Below are 16,934 nucleotides of genomic sequence, written 5' to 3'. Positions count from 1 at the left end.
TCCTTCCAACTGCACTCCCTCCCTCTCTTTATTCCTCCCTTCCACCCATCCTTTAATCCTCCCTACCTCCCTTTTTCTTTCTTTCTTTCTTTCTTTCTTTCTTTCCTGAGTTCCTTTCTTTCTTCCTCCCTCCCCCTCACTCTGTTCCTTCCTTCCTTTCTGTCTTCCTTTCCTTCCTTCCATCCTTCTTTCTGTCTTCCCTCCTACCCCCTCCTTTTCTTTCTTTCTTTCTTTCTTTCTTTCTTTCGTCCTTCCTTCCGTCCTTCTCTCCGTCCTCCCTCCAATCCTCTCATCGCCTCTATGACCCTAAACAAAACCCGCCACCAGCAGAGAGCCACCGGCTGCTTTTGCGCATGGTCAGTTCACCCCGGTCTCTCTCTCTCTCTCTCTCTCTCTCTCTCTCCCTCTCTCTCTCTCTCCCTCTCTCTGCATCCTCCTCACACATGATCCAGCATCCATCCATCCTCTCCGGATGTCCACAGCCGCCTGATTCCCGCCTGCTCGCGGCAGCAGCACCAGGTAAGACCCCGCTGTCATCACGATCACTCTCCTCCATCGACTCCTCACACCTCCTTCTCATCGATAACCCCGGCAGGTTGATCGATGCTATATCGATAAATGTATTCGGATAGAGCTCTGAGGGCGGGTGGGGGGAGTGTAGCAGGGTGGATGCTGCCCGCCTGGATACCGAATCCAGCCCCGGTGTTTCCCTCCGGATGCTCGGTTGCATAATTCCTCTCCGGGTCGGATGATGGAGCCTCCGCTGCGGCGCTGCCTCCTCTGTCAGCCCGCGTTATCAGCCGTCAGGTCGGGGTAATGAATACCGTGTCAGTCGGTGTGGTTCTTATCTGCCCCGGCTCGTCTTGATATCATCATCATCATCTCACACACACACACACACACACACACACACACACACACACACACACACACACACACCGGGGTCCAGGGTTTTTTTGGGCACTTTGGCGCATCACAAGGTCACTGTGATGGTGGCGGAGCGGACACCTTGCTCATGGGCACCTCGGCTCCCTGTGTCGGGCTGGATGTGGTGATAACTGGTAACTGTGTCAGTGGGCTATACTTCCACTGGAGCTGGATGGAGATGTGATCAATAAAAAATAAAATTAAAAAGCCACATTCATGGGTGAAATTCTTCTGCAGGCTTGATGAAATGACATGGAGGAGAGATAACTGTGTCAGGAGGACAGATTAACACAGACTGCAGTTTTAATCCTGCTTTTAATATTCACACAGCCTTCTGGGTGTGTTTCAGCACACAGGCGCCTGAAATGCGCATGAGTCAGGTTCACACCCTGGGCTGTGAGGTGTGTGAACCACCAGGCACATGATGGGAGAGTAATGCTCTGTAACATAATATGTTAGGGGGGGGAAATACAATGCAAATGCAAACTGAGAGGAGATGTAGCCTAATGTTTGTCTCATGCACGGTTACCTTTGCACCTTTCAGCATCCTCCATGTAAGGTGTGCAGTGTGTGTGTGTGTGTGTGTGTGTGTGTGTGTGTGTGTGTGTGTGTGTGTGTGCGTGTGTGTGTGTGTGCGTGTGTGTGTGCGTGCGTGTGTGTGTGTGTGAGGGCTGGATGGTGTTATACAGAGAGGGATCTGTTCAGGATTTAGGATCTGATTTATAACCGCTCAACAGGAAGTGACAGTGATAAAGGTGATGAGAGCAGGAAAAAAATGGAAATAAATAAACTACCAAGGTGAGATGGCAGTGATTCAGGTGTGTGTGTGTGTGTGTGTGTGTGTGTGTGTGTGTGTGTGTGTGTGTGTGTGTGTGATTCATAGCCTGCTGATAGGCCAGGAGCCTTTATAGTGCAGCAGAACTGCTTAATTTTTATTTTTAATGGTGGTTTTATTGATATGGTCTTAATACCCTCGGTGGAGAAGTATTGAGATGTTTTACTTAAAGTATAGAGACCATAAAATATTATTATTATTTAAACCAGCGAGGCTGACCAGATTCGAATGGGTCATGTGCTTACGATGGCAATAAAACACCAGAACAAAAGAGTCAAAACTTATTTTAAATCATTTTGACCCAGACTGTGTTTAATAGAGGCACAGTGGTTGATTTAATTTCCCTCCATATTGGTCAAAAATAATCCAGTGTCACAAGGTTGGCCTTGCTGTGGCTGTCTGTTAATTTGGACCACTTATAGTTTATTTACACAATCAAAACTCTAGTTTAGTCATATTTTTCCGGGATGTTTCATCACCCTGTGAGCAGCTGGAGTGTAGTTGAGATCAAACCGAAGGCAGAGTTCACCGATGTTTGGACAAGTAGGGAGACAGAAAACACTGGCCTACTGAGACTTTACATCCCCTGGCCAACTTTCATTTATTTATTTATTTATTTATTTATGTTGTTTATTTCGGGCATGTCAATTCATAAGCATCACATTTCATCATTGTTCAAATAATACAATACACATGGCCGAAAGGGAAAAGCGGGAGAAGCCAAAGCTTATCAAGTCATTGTTAAGTGTCACTGTATGATTTCCGTCAGCTGTTAGATATGAGGATCAAGTAGAGACCGATGACACACATCAGGTGAACTGTGCCTGTTTAATGTTGAACGATCCTTTTATCAAACGAGGTTTCAGTCAAACATTTATATGTCAGTGTCACGATATCAGATATTCACCGGAAGATTACTGCGTCAAGAATGATTCACGATATCTATACAAATTTAGTCTGTTTTTATTGGGAGATGGAAAGAGAGTCTGTGTAACCATAAATATTGCTTCGAAAGATTTTGCGCTGTATGCCACAAACCACCAAGGTAACAACTAACTGTTACTGCAGCTTTTTCTTCTTCTCTCTCCGTAGTATGGCCGTTAGCAACAAGCATTAAGGAACATTACTGCCACCCATTATGACAAAGTAAGAACGGGAAGAGGCAAGAAATGATTTAAGAAGCGCTGGATTATTTACACGATATCATTATAGGTCTTTTATTCACACGATATCACGATTACTGTCAAATACCGGTTATTGGCGACCCCCCTAAGTCAAGAATACATTTATTATTAAAGATGACCATGTTAGAATGGTTGGGCATGTTAATAATAATAATAATGATAATACATTTTATTTGTTTGATGGCGCCTTTCAAGTCACCCAAGGTCACCTTACATAGGATAAAAGCATAAAATCACAGAATAACATCACAGAATATTAAAAACAAACATTGACATAAAAACTAAAAAAGAGGAAAAGTGTAGTGCACACATGTTGACTAAATCCTGAACAGTTAATCTGATCCCAGCAAGACAGTCCCTCATTAATATTATTATTATCATCATCATTATAATCATTATGGTCATTATTATTAGTCTTGCACGGTTAAAGTATTTGTGTACTGAAGGAATCAAACCTAAAACTACTTCTCCTGCAAAATGGTCCCATGTGGAGACGAACATTTATAATTACTATATCATAAATAATCTCATAAAAAACTAACATAATGCATATTTTATAAACTGATCATATATTCTTTGCAAATTGAATCTTGATATGAAATAGTAACCAGTGTAAAAATACATGTGGTGGAGTAAAAAGTACAATATTTTATTATTTTACTTAAAGAAGATACTACATGTTACTAATATTTGAACATTTAAAGATTGATAACATAAATATGTCATCAATAAAACTCACTGTACTGATCACAGATGCTTTATTTCACACACTATTTCAGGCTGTGACTTTATATTACTTTCTGTTGTCCCTTCATTGATTACTCTCCTTCATGTATTGAGGATGATGCAGGTCGGAGGGGTTGTGAAGACATGAGCACACCGAGCAGACGTCGATGGAGTCCTCGTTTAACGCCGTAGAGCTCCGGGAGCTGAGGGGCGGAGGAGGCCGGAGAGGTGTGTCGCCGACGCCGCCATCTGCGCCCTGGGTAGCGGCCACAGCGGGCTGCGTCGTGCGGGGCTTCGAGAACGCCTCGTACCAGCAGGACGATGAGCCTGAACACCACTACCAGCAGCAGCAGGGGGCGACGGTGTCGGCTGGATGTCCGCCCTCAACTTCAGGCAACGACAAGGTGAGTCATGTTTTATTTTGTAGTCACTACTTCTGTTTTTAATTCTACATTTTGTTGCATTTCATTCCGGTTCTGTTTCCGCCATTTTGTTCTAACGTCTTTTGTAGCAACTGTTCTAACGGTTATAATAGCAATGTTAGCTTCTAGGCTCATGATTCAGATAACAAAAAGTAATAAAACTTTATTTTTCTGACCTATTTTCCAGCAGTTGGTAGTATCGTCAGAGATATTTTTTGTGATTCATTTTATTCTATATCTTCTGTCTGTCCAGAAGAAACCAGAAGGTTTAAGATCACAGAAGAGGGGCTAGCATACTGATGCTAGTAGCTAGCTAAAAAACAGAGCCAGTCTAATATAAAAAAACAGAGCCAGTCTAGTATAAATGGCTTCAGTGATTCTAACACTTTTTCACGCAAAACAGAGGAATACTGTTGGAAACATGTTTGTTTATATTTTAACAATTATGGCCAAGAGAATATTTTTTTTTTAATAGGCTAGACGGCTAACAGAGTGGTGCAGTAATGAGTCCTAAAACCTGGACATCAGTTAGCATTTTTGCATTTCTTGTTCGCCCCGCTCAAACTCTGATTTTTTTAAATTGTTTTCAGCTAAATGCCTGAAATAAGGTCTGTGGGTACCACATGGCTCATGACATTTTCACGTTTTTTTCTACAACATAAAATACATCATTGAATGTACCACTGTTTATTTATAAAGCGCTCATGTGTCTTAAAAATGGCGGTTGCTAAAAAGTGTCTAAATGAGACTACAGAGGTTGCGGAGGACATTAAATGTCATCACAGCGAACAGGAGACTCATCTACAGGTGTCCGTCTTTACAGGCCAACTTTAGTTACAAACTATTCTCTGACTCTGACTTTACAACTTTGTAAGATATTTAGTGGTGGTGATGTTCAAATCATGTGATCACAGTGTAGTCTGTTAATAGCCTAACATTAGCTTTTTAATTCTAGTAGTATTGTAAGTATCATGAACTTGCATTGACTGACAACATGTTCCACGTCACGTATGAAGAGAGAAAACAAAAATTGACCCATCATGAAGAGCATCACAACCCTGGTGAAAAACTTGTTTCAGTGTCATAATTTGAGTCATTTGGTACAATAACATTGGGAGAGTTTAAAAGAGCTGCATGATTGAATTATTTTATCCCCATTCAAGTAAAAAGCTGGGGTGCTAAACCTGAAGTTAGCAGGCTCTGTCAGCAATTGAGGTATTTTCTACAGCTGTGAAGTCGAGCTTTTTGGGCTTCAAAACACCACTGAACAGCTCTCATAGGAATGAACAGGCTCTAACACTGTGTACGGTAATAAACTGTCCTAATCCAAAATTCCTTCTTTATGTACACACCACCACCAATTCAGCTCGTTCACCTGGGTCTTACGTTTAGAACAAAGCCGAGGTGATACAAGCCTGGTTCTACTGCAGAGTCCATTGGCCCTGGTGTAAATGCCGACTATACACGTTCCCATTGCACCCAACAGCCTGATCTTAGCGGGTTAAAGTGTGATTTTTGACCAGTGAAAAAGGGTTGTTGTGATCAGAGTCAGTACCAGTCGAAATGTTTTGCTTTCTGTGCCATCAGTTCAGATTCATGTTTGCTCTAAATGTGCTCTAGGCAGCGTCTGGTAGTGGTGCTTCACATTTCCACTCTTAATAAGCTACTATGATTCAGATATGAGTCACACTCATTTTGAACTGCCCATGGGAAGAATTAACATTTAAGAGTCCATTCTTAATTCGAGCTCTGTTTTTGCTGTCTGTTTCCTCCGAATCTTGTCTCTCCTGTTTCTCAAAAGTGTATCTGTCTGACTCAAATCACACGGTAAACACAGCTCACAGATTTGATTGGCAGAGTGATTTTCTTTATGCAAAGATGTGCAAAAACAAAACATGTTGTCTCTCCATGACTTTTGCACAGTAAGCAGTCCAAAATCCAAAGTACAACCTTAAGCTGAATCCGTAGATAAACAAAGAATGATGGACAAGATAAACGGGTCAGGAGCAGATTGTGGAGCTAACGTGTCGCTGAAAAGCTCTCAGGACCCGAATCGATTGAAGTCTTTTCTCCACCAAAGTGGCGATTTACAACCAAAGAGGGCGACATTAAAAGGTTACACAGGGATGTCATTACATGTCAGAGGAGTCCGGTTACACAATGAGAGATTAATATCAAACCATGACAGAGCGGTCTAAATGTCTGCTTTATTATTCCTTTTGGTCTTTAATCCTTTTATGCGTTCTCATTCTTTTTCTCTTCATTTAATTCTTGTGTGATTTAATCTCTTTGTTGTCTTTTTGTTGCTTTTATTCGTTTTTAATTGTTTTTATCTGATGTTGTCTTCTTTATTTGATTCCTTTCTTTTAATTATTTGATGTTGACTTTTTTTTTTTCTCTTTTCTATGGCTTTTTTTAGTACTTGTATTATCTTTTCTGGCTCGTTTTTGTTTGGCTTTCATTCTGTTATATTGTCCTCCTGAGTTTCTTACTTGCACTCTGTCTGTCAAAGCACCTTGTCAACTTCTAGTCATGATTTATTTTTTAAATCTTTTTTCTGTTCGCATGTTTTGTACTTGAGGACCAGACTGTTGACCTGAGACCTCAACTTTAACTTGTGGTCTACATGTTTTATGCTTGGTCATTTTCTTCAATGTCTTCATCAACATTTGTTTTTTTCTTGTTTATATCCTGCTCTCTCTTGTCTTTATCTTTGCCTTCTTTACTTCTTTTTTTCAGGGCGAGCAGCAGCATCAGGAGCTCTCTCCGCGGTCGTACGATGAGGAGGAAGGAGGTGGAGGGCAGGAGGACGGCCAGGACTTCACTGAGTTCAACCCAGCTGATGACCACTCTGCAGACTATGGCTTCATCTTCGCCCTGGTGTTTCTGGTGAGTGGGATCGTCCTGGTGGTCATTGCCTACACCATCCCCCGAGAGGCCAAAGTTGACCCAGACTCCGTGTCGGCCCGCCAGATGGAGAAGCTGGAGATGTACTACGCCCAGCTGGGCTCCCACCTGGACAAGTGCATCATTGCAGGCCTCGGCCTGCTGACCCTAGGGGGGATGTTCCTGTCTGTGCTGCTCATGGTGTCCATCTGCCGGGGTGAAATGTACCGACGCAGGGCGGCATTTGTTCGACCCAAGAGGACTTACGGCTCCATCAACCTGAGGATGAAGCAGCTTGCAACTGGAGAGGCAGGAGGAGGCGAGGGCGGGGACGGAGGTGAGGAGTTTTTGGTGGAACAGGCTGACACACGGAATAATATACAGCCAGATCCAAGTCGGGACTCCAAATCAGAACCAGGACCAAGCAGGCATCCTCCTCCAGCTGCTTCCTCCTCCTCTTCTTCAGCTGCTGCACATGGAGTGGACTAATTCTTTACTCTCACTCTGCAGCTGCTTTGCCTTCCTCTCAGTGAGCAGAATAGGGGTCGCAAAATGGTGCAGGACCCCATTTGTGCTGAAAGGAGAAGCACATATTGAGCACAAGGCTCTCTGCTGGAGCGTCCCAGCTTTAACCCGCCATTTTGGGATGAACCCAAACCCAAATGACGGGATATTTATTCTAACCAATCATAAGGGATGTATTACTTAACAATAGAGGGCTCGATCTGGCAGAAGAAGAGAGGTAAGCATTTGCCAGTGCTGAAAAGAGCACATGTGGAGATGAATGGTTGTAAAGATTACAGTTCATATATAAATCCTCGTATGTTAATCAGAGACTGAGTTTTACAAGAAAAGAAAGCACATTGTGTCCGACAGCCTGGGAGAAAGTAAGATTACTTTATTTATGAAGTCCAGTGTTGATACTCGTCCGTCAGCTGACCAAAAGAGGTGCGACATTTAAACACAAACCACCAAGATTCACCTCAACACAGACATTAAATATCTGACGGATAGGAGTGTCTTACTGGACTGTCTTAATAAAGTAGAATGGAAAATGTGATGCTAGCTCTCGCACAAATAAACAGAGGCAACATTTTTGAAAGTAATATTTCACTCTGGTGTGATATTTACACCCACCACCAGCATCAGCAACAAATGGATAATAGAAGAGTGGAAGATAAGATGTGAAATAATCTGAAAACTGAACCAAAACTGTGTCACCATTGGGTTGAAACTGTTCTAACAAATAGTCACTAAAGGAGTCTTGAAAGTCATCAAATCCAATGAAAAAGGTGCTGTAAGGTTATGTTTCTGGAGCCATTACTCCCCCTTGTTTTTACAAATTGCTTAATGCAGCTTTAACATTTACATTTCAAAGTTATAAGCTGTTTTTTTTATTTTTCCTGAAATTATCTGATGAGTGCAACAACATAATCAGATTTAATTCACCAAACGGGACAAAGGTGCCCCATGAAATCAGACTAAATACAGTAATAGAGAGGGTGGAGGGGATGAAGACAGGAGAGGAGTGTTAGGCTGAGTGACTGATATGAGTCACGCTTAAGAGGCTGACACGCATTACCCAGAAAGCATTGCTCAGCAGTCTAAGAGCTCTTCCACACTCTTACCTGATTTGCTGCTGTTAGTCGGTAATCATTTCTTTCCTCCACTTGAGGTTATTCTGTATTTTTTCCTCTCCAACGCATTTGGGATGACAAAGATTTTGACACTGCGTCTTGGTTGCAAATCGATTCTCTTTTCATCACAGTGAAATCTGCAAGAGACTGACAGTGTATTCATCACGCGAATGTCTCAACATGCAGGATAAAAATCATTTTTTTGAGCAACCATATTGGATCATTTAGTGGGAATATGTGTTTGAAGCCGAATCTCAGACAGCTGGAAAGTATGTGTAATTTCGCAAGTGACAAAAACCAGACGAGACAATCTGTGAAGTGAAGGCGTGAAAATCAACTCCGCAACAGTTTCTCACTCGACATAGTTATTTAACACTCTCACTGCTGGTGGCTGGAAGACATAAATTTACACTTCTATGTGAAGATGAAATGCTGCAACTGAGATCTCACGAGTATTTTGTCAAATGTAAAAATGTTGTCACCCAAAACTGGTGCCTCGTGCTTACTATGTAGCATTTTCTGCTAGCATCACTTTCCACACCATCAGAGAGCGAGTCTTTGTGACAGGCTGCAGGTGACTATCTACTAGCAGCAGCTCCTTTTAAAAACACGTGTGAATGATATTTATCTGACATTTAAAGGTCCCGAGTGTTTAGTAGTCAGTAAAGCTAGTCCGCGCTACATGCCAGTCGCTGCTGTAATAAGAAAACCTCACAATTCCAGCTGCAGTGACTTCCTGGTCACATTTATTCAAACCTAAATTGACAAAAAACTAATTAAACTTAAAAATAAAGGTCAGAGCTGTTGTTGAAAAGCAAAACAGATAATTACATTGAAAAAACAAACAAGGTGTCTTCTGGGTGATGTTTTTCTATCTGACTGCAGCTCTTACTCCAGAAGAGAAGCTGGTTTTGAGTGTAATGAACCTTTAATGACACAGCGCTTACTTATTTGTATCATATGTAAACAGATGTTATTTATGTCATGTAAGGATACAGTATGCCTTAATGAGTAAACACAGACACTGTAAATTGTGTATACCCAAATATTATTATGCTCATGTATTAAGGTGTGTATAGTGAGGCAATTAGCCAAGGGTAATGTAGCTACACACACACACACAGACACACACACAGATACACACCAACATAAAATGTCCTCATAAGTCCGTGGTCCTCACATGGTTACTTGTGAAGACATCTTGAGTCTGCTGATTATTATCCACACACACTAACAAACTTATCTGAATCTGTTTATTAAAATATGTACCACATTTATATTTCACAGTACAAATATACTGTAAATACTTCATGTAGACGTGTCGGATGTAGAGGACCAGCAATAGCTAACGCTCACAAACCAAATACGCAACGCAGGTATGCAAAATTGGAAAACCTCATCACAGTCAGACCGGTTCATTTCTTTTTTCTGTAAGCAGCTTAAAAAAACCTCTGCAGCCGCTGAACGACAGTTTGATCAACAAAAACAGAGCAAAAGGAGAAGCTGAGCACACAAACAACAGCTGAACAATTGTGCTTCGATATTAAATATTCAGATTAATTAGATGACAAACAATAGAATTCAAGCTATCAACTGATTTGTGTTGTCGATTCATCTTGTGCTGCGACTAATGTTTTTTAAAAGGGAGATTCATTTTTTGGTTTAGAAATGATCAGAAAATAATCTAATCTTTCCCCAAGTCAAGTCGATCTGATTTGGCATCTGATTTACAGTTAGCAGTTTTTTAATTAATGACTCAAAAATAAATAACACTACACCAAACTTTGCTAAAATACTCATACTCAATACATAATAATGTAATTTCTCTGTTGATTAATTTTCTTCTAGCAATTGTATTTAAAACAGACGACAAAAGTTTTATCCAGATAAAAATTTTGAAATATTTTAAATCCATATTTATCAGTACTGTAGGTCAAAGACTGTTCTGTTACCGGACAGTCACAGGTTCAGTCTGTCTCTGCTGAAGTGTCCTTGAGTAAAGAAAAGACTTGTCATCCCCAAGAAAAACCACAGCATCAGTCTTTTTAGCAAATGCCAAAAAACCCAAAATATTTTACCAGCCACCTCTAGGTAGTAATTATTTGTATCGGGTGAGGTGAGGTAATCACGAGGCCACAAAGTCAACAGAAAGATAAAGTGAGGCGACGCAGTAGCCGGCCTTTGACGCCGCTCGTCATTCCTTGATGTCAGTTTAATGTGTCAGGGCTCTAAGATTGGAAACATTTTTAATTTGGAGGACAAATTCTTTGCCGGACATGCCACGCCAATGATGCAACTTTTGCCGATGCGCGTCATTCCTTCCATCTGACTTGAAGAGATGGGAACTCACGTCTATACACATTGACTTTGTATGTAAACAAAAGAAGGCACTTTGCGTTTGGTCTTAGTGCACCATGTGTAGAAACTAGTTTAACTGAGGCTGTGTCTGATGTGATGTGACCGCCAGATGTTTCAGGTCTCAGCACTCAGCTGTGGTGGTTGCTGCTCCACCCATGTTTACTCCACTTTACACAAATGTGGATTTTCTGATTCAGCAGGTCTGACATGAGCAGGCAGTGAACCCAAACAAGAGTTCAGACTGTCCCTTTAAAAACCTGTGAGTGCTCCATCTGCATTTTCCCTCAGTTTCTGGTTTCAGCCTCTATTTTAGGTCGAGCAGCAGCAGCAGCAGCATAGAAAATGAAGCACACACAGAAACGTCTGTATGGAAATGTTACCATGTGTTCATACACATAAAGATGACTTATACATCCAGAGTGATGTATAATGAGCCCTACAGGAATCTGCTTCAATTTCTACATGCAGCCAGAAGTAAATCATTCAAAGGTCAAACTGTTTCTGTGATTTCAGTTTGTTTGAGAGACGTCTTTGGAGACAGAAATAAGACGTGAGAGGGGAGGGGGAGGTTTCTGTGTGAGTGGAGGAGATAAAAAGATGTGGGAGAGCCGATAGGATGCAGCGGAGACGCCGGATGACGTGAGGTGATTCTTGAAGAGATGGATTTTCAGCTTGCGGGGGAGGACAGGGAGTGACTCTGCATGAAGCTAAAAACGACGCATTCAGGCTTCCCAGAACAAAAAAAGACAAACAGCTCAGCTTAAGATTTTGGGAAGCATTAAAAAGCTGTCTGACGCTGATTCTTGTGGAGAGACGGAGCGATTAAGTCTGTTTTAACCGGCAGGTCCTCATTAGTGGGGGGAACAACACAGCAGCATGACAGAGGGACTGATTGTTGCTGCTGGTTGGCTTCACACAGGTTGGACGCAGAGAGCTGGAAGGAACGAGGTTTAAAAGGGTTTTAGAGTGAGTTTAGTTGCACGCACCGGCGGATAGAATCAGGTCAAAGAGAGCAGACAGAAAAACTGAGGATTGCTTTTGTGGAAAACCCTAAAACAAGCCTTGTGTAAAGCATTTAGCGTCTCCAGAGGGAGCTGTGTGAAGTCTGATAAACATCCTCGAGTGATTCACTTGAGTCAGCACCAGTTGAGGTCTACACGTTTGAAAATGAAACAAATTTGTTGGTGTGGAGTTCAAAAGGAAATTAGCTTTCTAGACCTCTGTAGCTGCTCCTGATAGAGCGATGGAGGAATTACTTTATTTTTTCCTAACCCCGGAAGTAAGCATCGCCCCTGGTTCCCTCGACAGAAAGCCTTTCGGACAAACACAAGTTTGTGATACATGGATGTGTCATTAATAACGAGACACCGGACTGTATTGTTTCAGCATCAGTAAGGCAAATACTCAAACACGTCCGGCTACAAGTTTGTCGCTACTTTATAAAAAAAGACAAACTTGCACAGTTGTCATGTTCCCTGACGAGTCTGCAATAGAAGTCTGTCTGATATATCATAACCCTCGACATCAGACTGTCACTGCAGCCATAAGCCCTGGCGTCAGTGTCAGGAGGAGGATTAATCTGTTGGATGGGTGTATTTCACGGTCAGTTTTTACAGGAGCTTTAAGTTTAGGGACTGCAGACTTGCTAAATTTTGCTAAAAATATTGAGGATTTTGATGCCAAGGCAGCATTTTCCATATGAAATTTGGTCTAATTCTCGTTGTATCCCTGTTTTTTGGATATGCATATTTTATTGGTACTTGCAATTTATTTTTTTTGGTTTTGTATAGTTTGACGGAGCTATTTAATTTCTATTTAAGACAATGTATATTGTGGAAAAGAGAAATATCCCACAGAACCACGCAGCCCTACCAGACTCAACGGTGGCGCCAAGTCAAGTGGCAAGTTTCAAACCCAGCTATTAGGAATAGAGTTTTGAAAGTAAAATTAAAGAGTTTGTCTCCCAGAAAATACATGAAAACATTTTTTTCAACGATAAACCCAAAATGAAATACATGGAAGGACATTCACTAGAGATTAGAACAGAAGACGACGGAGACGGAGGAAGGAGCTTCTGAAAAGAGCAAAACAATGTCTCTGTTCCTCTGTGACGTGTTTGAATGTCAACAGCGAACACGAGCCCCTTGGCCAAAGACACAGAGAAAATCAATCTTTATATTGTCTGCGGCACGATGACTCTGTTACCATAGAAATAGTCTATTTATATCAAGGGCAGTCGGTGTAGCCGTTCTCGTGTATCATGGAAAGTCCTTGTGAGGACATGACAGAGGAGACATTGTTAGAAACTCCTGATTGTGTCCCCGAGGAAGAAATATATAAACCTGAGGAGCCAATGTGGGAATAAATCCTGTTTTTAGTAGAAAATATCTGAAGGTGGAACTTAAAACTTAAATTCACACCAACATTTAGCTGAGTAATGAGAACATGCAGCAGGAAATCATGAGGAGAAGGGAGACAAATAACTCCGCCATGTTAAAGACTGAAACTTGGCATGTTCAGGCATGTTCTTGATAAAGTGTTTATATTAGCGAGAGTTATTTACTCTCACAAAAATGCAGAACGTACGAGCTTGTTGGCCGTTGGTTGAAGTCTTGTTCAGGTACATCTTTATGGCTGAGACACAGTCAACGTCGTCCCTGTCAGTCGTGTGATGTCACACTGGACCCAAAAATGTGTGCTTCATGTCTGTGCTGCTGCTGCTGTAACTGCTGACGGTGCTTTCACCTCAGTGTCTTTGCTTCACTTGTGTCCCTTCACGCTTTGCAAACATCTGCTCCAAATAGGACACACGGGATGTAGACGAGCACGTAGATAAAAGAAAGACGCACGAGAGTCGATGGTTGTTTCTGTTTTTCTCGCAGTCGCACCAATAATGAGTGTCCTCCACATAAACTCTCCACATCTCCCTCCTCCACACTGCGGGGGGGTCAGAGGTCAAAGTTTGCAGCACAGCTGCTGTTTGCGATTCAGTACTTTACTCAAGGACACTTCAGCAGTGTGCAGGGTTTTGACCCTGAGCTCAGCCTCATTAATCACAACACATCACGCTGCTTCAGAAAAAAAAAAAAAACAGAGAAGGTTACTGTCGCTGTGAAACAAACTCCTATTAAAATATAACCTCAAACACGCAGCCGTTTACACCTGAAACCCTCCAGAAAACACTCTTCACAGGCTGGAGCTGGATGCTTCCCTTTATGTACAGATATAATATGCACAGATGTAACACACAGCCGTAGCATTTTACTCAGAGACTCAATGAATGTACAAATTAATGCTGTAACGCAGGAGGTGGCGCCATCGCAGCAGCAGCAGCGTCACGCAATACATCACAGTACCTGTCGGTCACACGGTTCGGTTTCAACAGTCACATGATTTCAGTCCAGTCGCCTTGGAAACACTATTGTATAAACATTCCTGCTCTTTTTGTTTCAAATCTGTCTTAAACGTACAGAGTTATAGATGTATATTTAACGAGACGAAGCGATATTTCTCTCAGGCGGAACATTTTTAGGATGAAGCAGACGTTGACTTCCACCGACCGAGGAATCTGTCACCGTGGTCACCATCAGGCTTTTTGATTTCTGATTCTGATTCTGATTCTGAAGTGATCTGAGACCTTTACAGACCAGCAAAGTCCAAACGTTCCAGTACAAGCTCGGAAATGCACTCAGAGTATCACAGTAAAAGGTTTCCCTCTTTGTGGTCAAAGCTTCTGAAGCTCATGCATATTAGTGTAATGCAAAGAGTATTAAAGTTAAAGGCAGAATCAGTTGCATTTTGTCCCAGCTGTTCTGAACGCACCACAAGGCTGGTTGATTGTTGAGTCCCATTCTCAACCCACATTTTGGGTTGTTAAAGCGTCCCGAGCAGCAACAAAATGAGAAAATAAGAAAATCCAGTCAGAGAGCTGCAGGGTTTCTGCAGATACGAGACACCAACACGCCCTTTCTCCACATTCCAGTCTCCCTCTCTGTCTGTTTACGTCTTCTTACGTCTTTGTTTCGTCTCGCAACGTCTGCGCGATGTGCTTAGGTTGAAATCAGAATCTTTTGTAGAAAAAGGTACATTATCTTTTTGTTCACATTGGGGATTTGAAGGTGTGTGTGACCATTTCATGACTGTTGTTACACAATGTTTATCATGAAAAGTAATTGAAAATTTGATAACAGATGTTGGTATTAAGCTAAAGCAATTGTGTGAGAGCAACAATAGTCAAGTTTCGAGTTTTGAGTAAACCTTCAGTCTATTTTACAAAAGTGAACATGGAGAAACGTAATAATAGATGTGCTGTTTGAGATCACATCGCCTGAGGTCGTCCGTGTGTTCGCAGCGCCGCCTTCAAAATAAAAGCAGGGAGGAGCAGCAGGAAACGAGAAGGTGACAGATTCCTCGCGGCAGTTTGTGTCAGCAGACGGGCTGTCTCTGAATTTAAATGTGAAAAGATCCTCCAGGTGAAATATCGCTTTAAGAAAAACCAGAATGAAGTGATGCGTATTATAAAGTCTATGAAATGTAAAGAAAAGATTGAAGAAAAAAATTATTACGTGGCCTGAGGAAGGAGTTGTGTGTTTGTAAATCTTTTTGCAATCAATATATACGACAATGAAAGTAAGATTTAGCACAGAAAACAAACAAAATGGACATTAAAGGGATATGTCACTTGTTTTTTTAAAGGCTAGTTAGACTGTCAGCTGGTGGAAGTGTTTACAGAGAAAAAAACAAAATGATTCTCTAGTTATTTGATATAATGTAGAGAAAAGTGACATTACCCTTTAATCTGAGTGATAACCAGGGTCTCTTAACTGCTGTGGAGCAGATGGGCTTGTATTGATTTGGCTCCGATGTTCAACTATCTATCGCTTTGTTAATGACTTATTCAGCTTTAGTTTGGTTTCTCTTCACATTCTGGAAGAAAATGCAAAAAAAAAGATATGAAATCTTTGCAAATATATCTTAAAAAGTGCATTGGAGCATTTTCTGGTTAAATCATGAGCCTTAAATATTGATGAATTAAGAAGCCTCTTACTCTCAGAACAAACAAAACTGTTAAAACAAAGATTAATCCATCTTTACAAATGTTGAAGATTTGTTTATCTGGTTGTTTTCCCTCCTGATTACAGAACAATCAGAATCTAATCGAGGTGGATTAATCGGCACAGACCCTCTGGTTGGCTCTACGGTGTGTTTTGTGAAGAGCACAGTTACGTGTGTACAGTGTATATCTGCCGTATGTTGTTTAATATCATACCATGTCATGATCATGAATTTGTGACGATTATCCGTTATCCTTTTACAAAGATTTTTATAAAGCCGCCCTTCGTCCTCTCAGAACGACCGCTCCGTTTAAAATCTAATGAAGATGAATGTAAATGTTCTATATCTAGAAAATAATCCAACATATGTGAATTTTGTTTTTTTTTACTATGTCATCGTTTGGAGAATCTGGCCCATCTCCTCTTTGGTTTTTTTCCACTCATGGTTTGAAAATCTGCTGCTTTGTGTGCTTCGGGAGGGCCGGTGAATCTGCATGTTGTTAGTGTGGCGCTGTAAAGGTCCGATGCCTTGTTCCTGTACATACTGAGGAGCTGTAAACTGTACGTAAACGACGACGCTGATTTTTAAGTCTGATTTTGTTAACGTGACCAATAAACTTTCTGTTTTTGCTGTTGTTTTTAATTCCCGTGTGCTGATGTGTCTGACTGATCTCTGGCTGTTTCTCTATTATTATTTTTTTTATTCTTCAGCTGAGCCTTAAGTGCTTTTAAGAGGCTGCAGGTTCGATTCCTCCATCAGTGAAGTTTCCTGTCGAAGCCTTTTTGGGTGACGACGCTGTAAACACCTGCAGCTGCTGACTTGTTTGCATTTGACTCTTTGCTGATTCAGATGTAACTGACTCCATGTTTCTGTTTTTGACAAGAGGGAAAGTGGCTCTAGTGGC

At 41.4% G+C, this 16,934-nt stretch overlaps 1 protein-coding gene across 2 annotated transcripts; it reads left to right on the top strand.

The window, feature by feature from the left end:
* The first annotated feature begins 390 nt into the window (after positions 1–390).
* Positions 391–16,672, top strand: tmem74b (transmembrane protein 74B). Of its 2 annotated transcripts, none has more exons than XM_030420666.1 (3): positions 391–519; positions 3,787–4,076; positions 6,834–16,672. In XM_030420666.1, exons 2-3 carry the CDS (start codon positions 3,840–3,842, stop codon positions 7,467–7,469), a joined length of 873 nt encoding a protein of 290 aa, XP_030276526.1. In that variant the 5' UTR covers positions 391–519; positions 3,787–3,839; the 3' UTR covers positions 7,470–16,672. The 2 variants fall into 2 exon arrangements, with proteins under 2 accessions (XP_030276526.1, XP_030276527.1); XM_030420667.1 differs by having other exon boundaries at positions 406–519; positions 3,797–4,076.
* Positions 16,673–16,934: the final 262 nt, after the last annotated feature.

Source organism: Sparus aurata, chromosome 6 (assembly GCF_900880675.1).
Source record: "Sparus aurata chromosome 6, fSpaAur1.1, whole genome shotgun sequence".
In the NCBI taxonomy this organism is placed as follows: Eukaryota; Metazoa; Chordata; class Actinopteri; order Spariformes; family Sparidae; genus Sparus; species Sparus aurata.
This window is presented reverse-complemented; position numbering and strand designations above follow the sequence as displayed.

Bases quoted from the DNA above. Each gene is read 5' to 3' on its own strand.
- tmem74b (XM_030420666.1), top strand. From the start codon at position 3,840: ATGGAGTCCTCGTTTAACGCCGTAGAGCTCCGGGAGCTGAGGGGCGGA. The intron at 4,077-6,833 runs GTGAGTCATGTT...TCTTTTTTTCAG, and splicing joins CAACTTCAGGCAACGACAAG to GGCGAGCAGCAGCATCAGGA.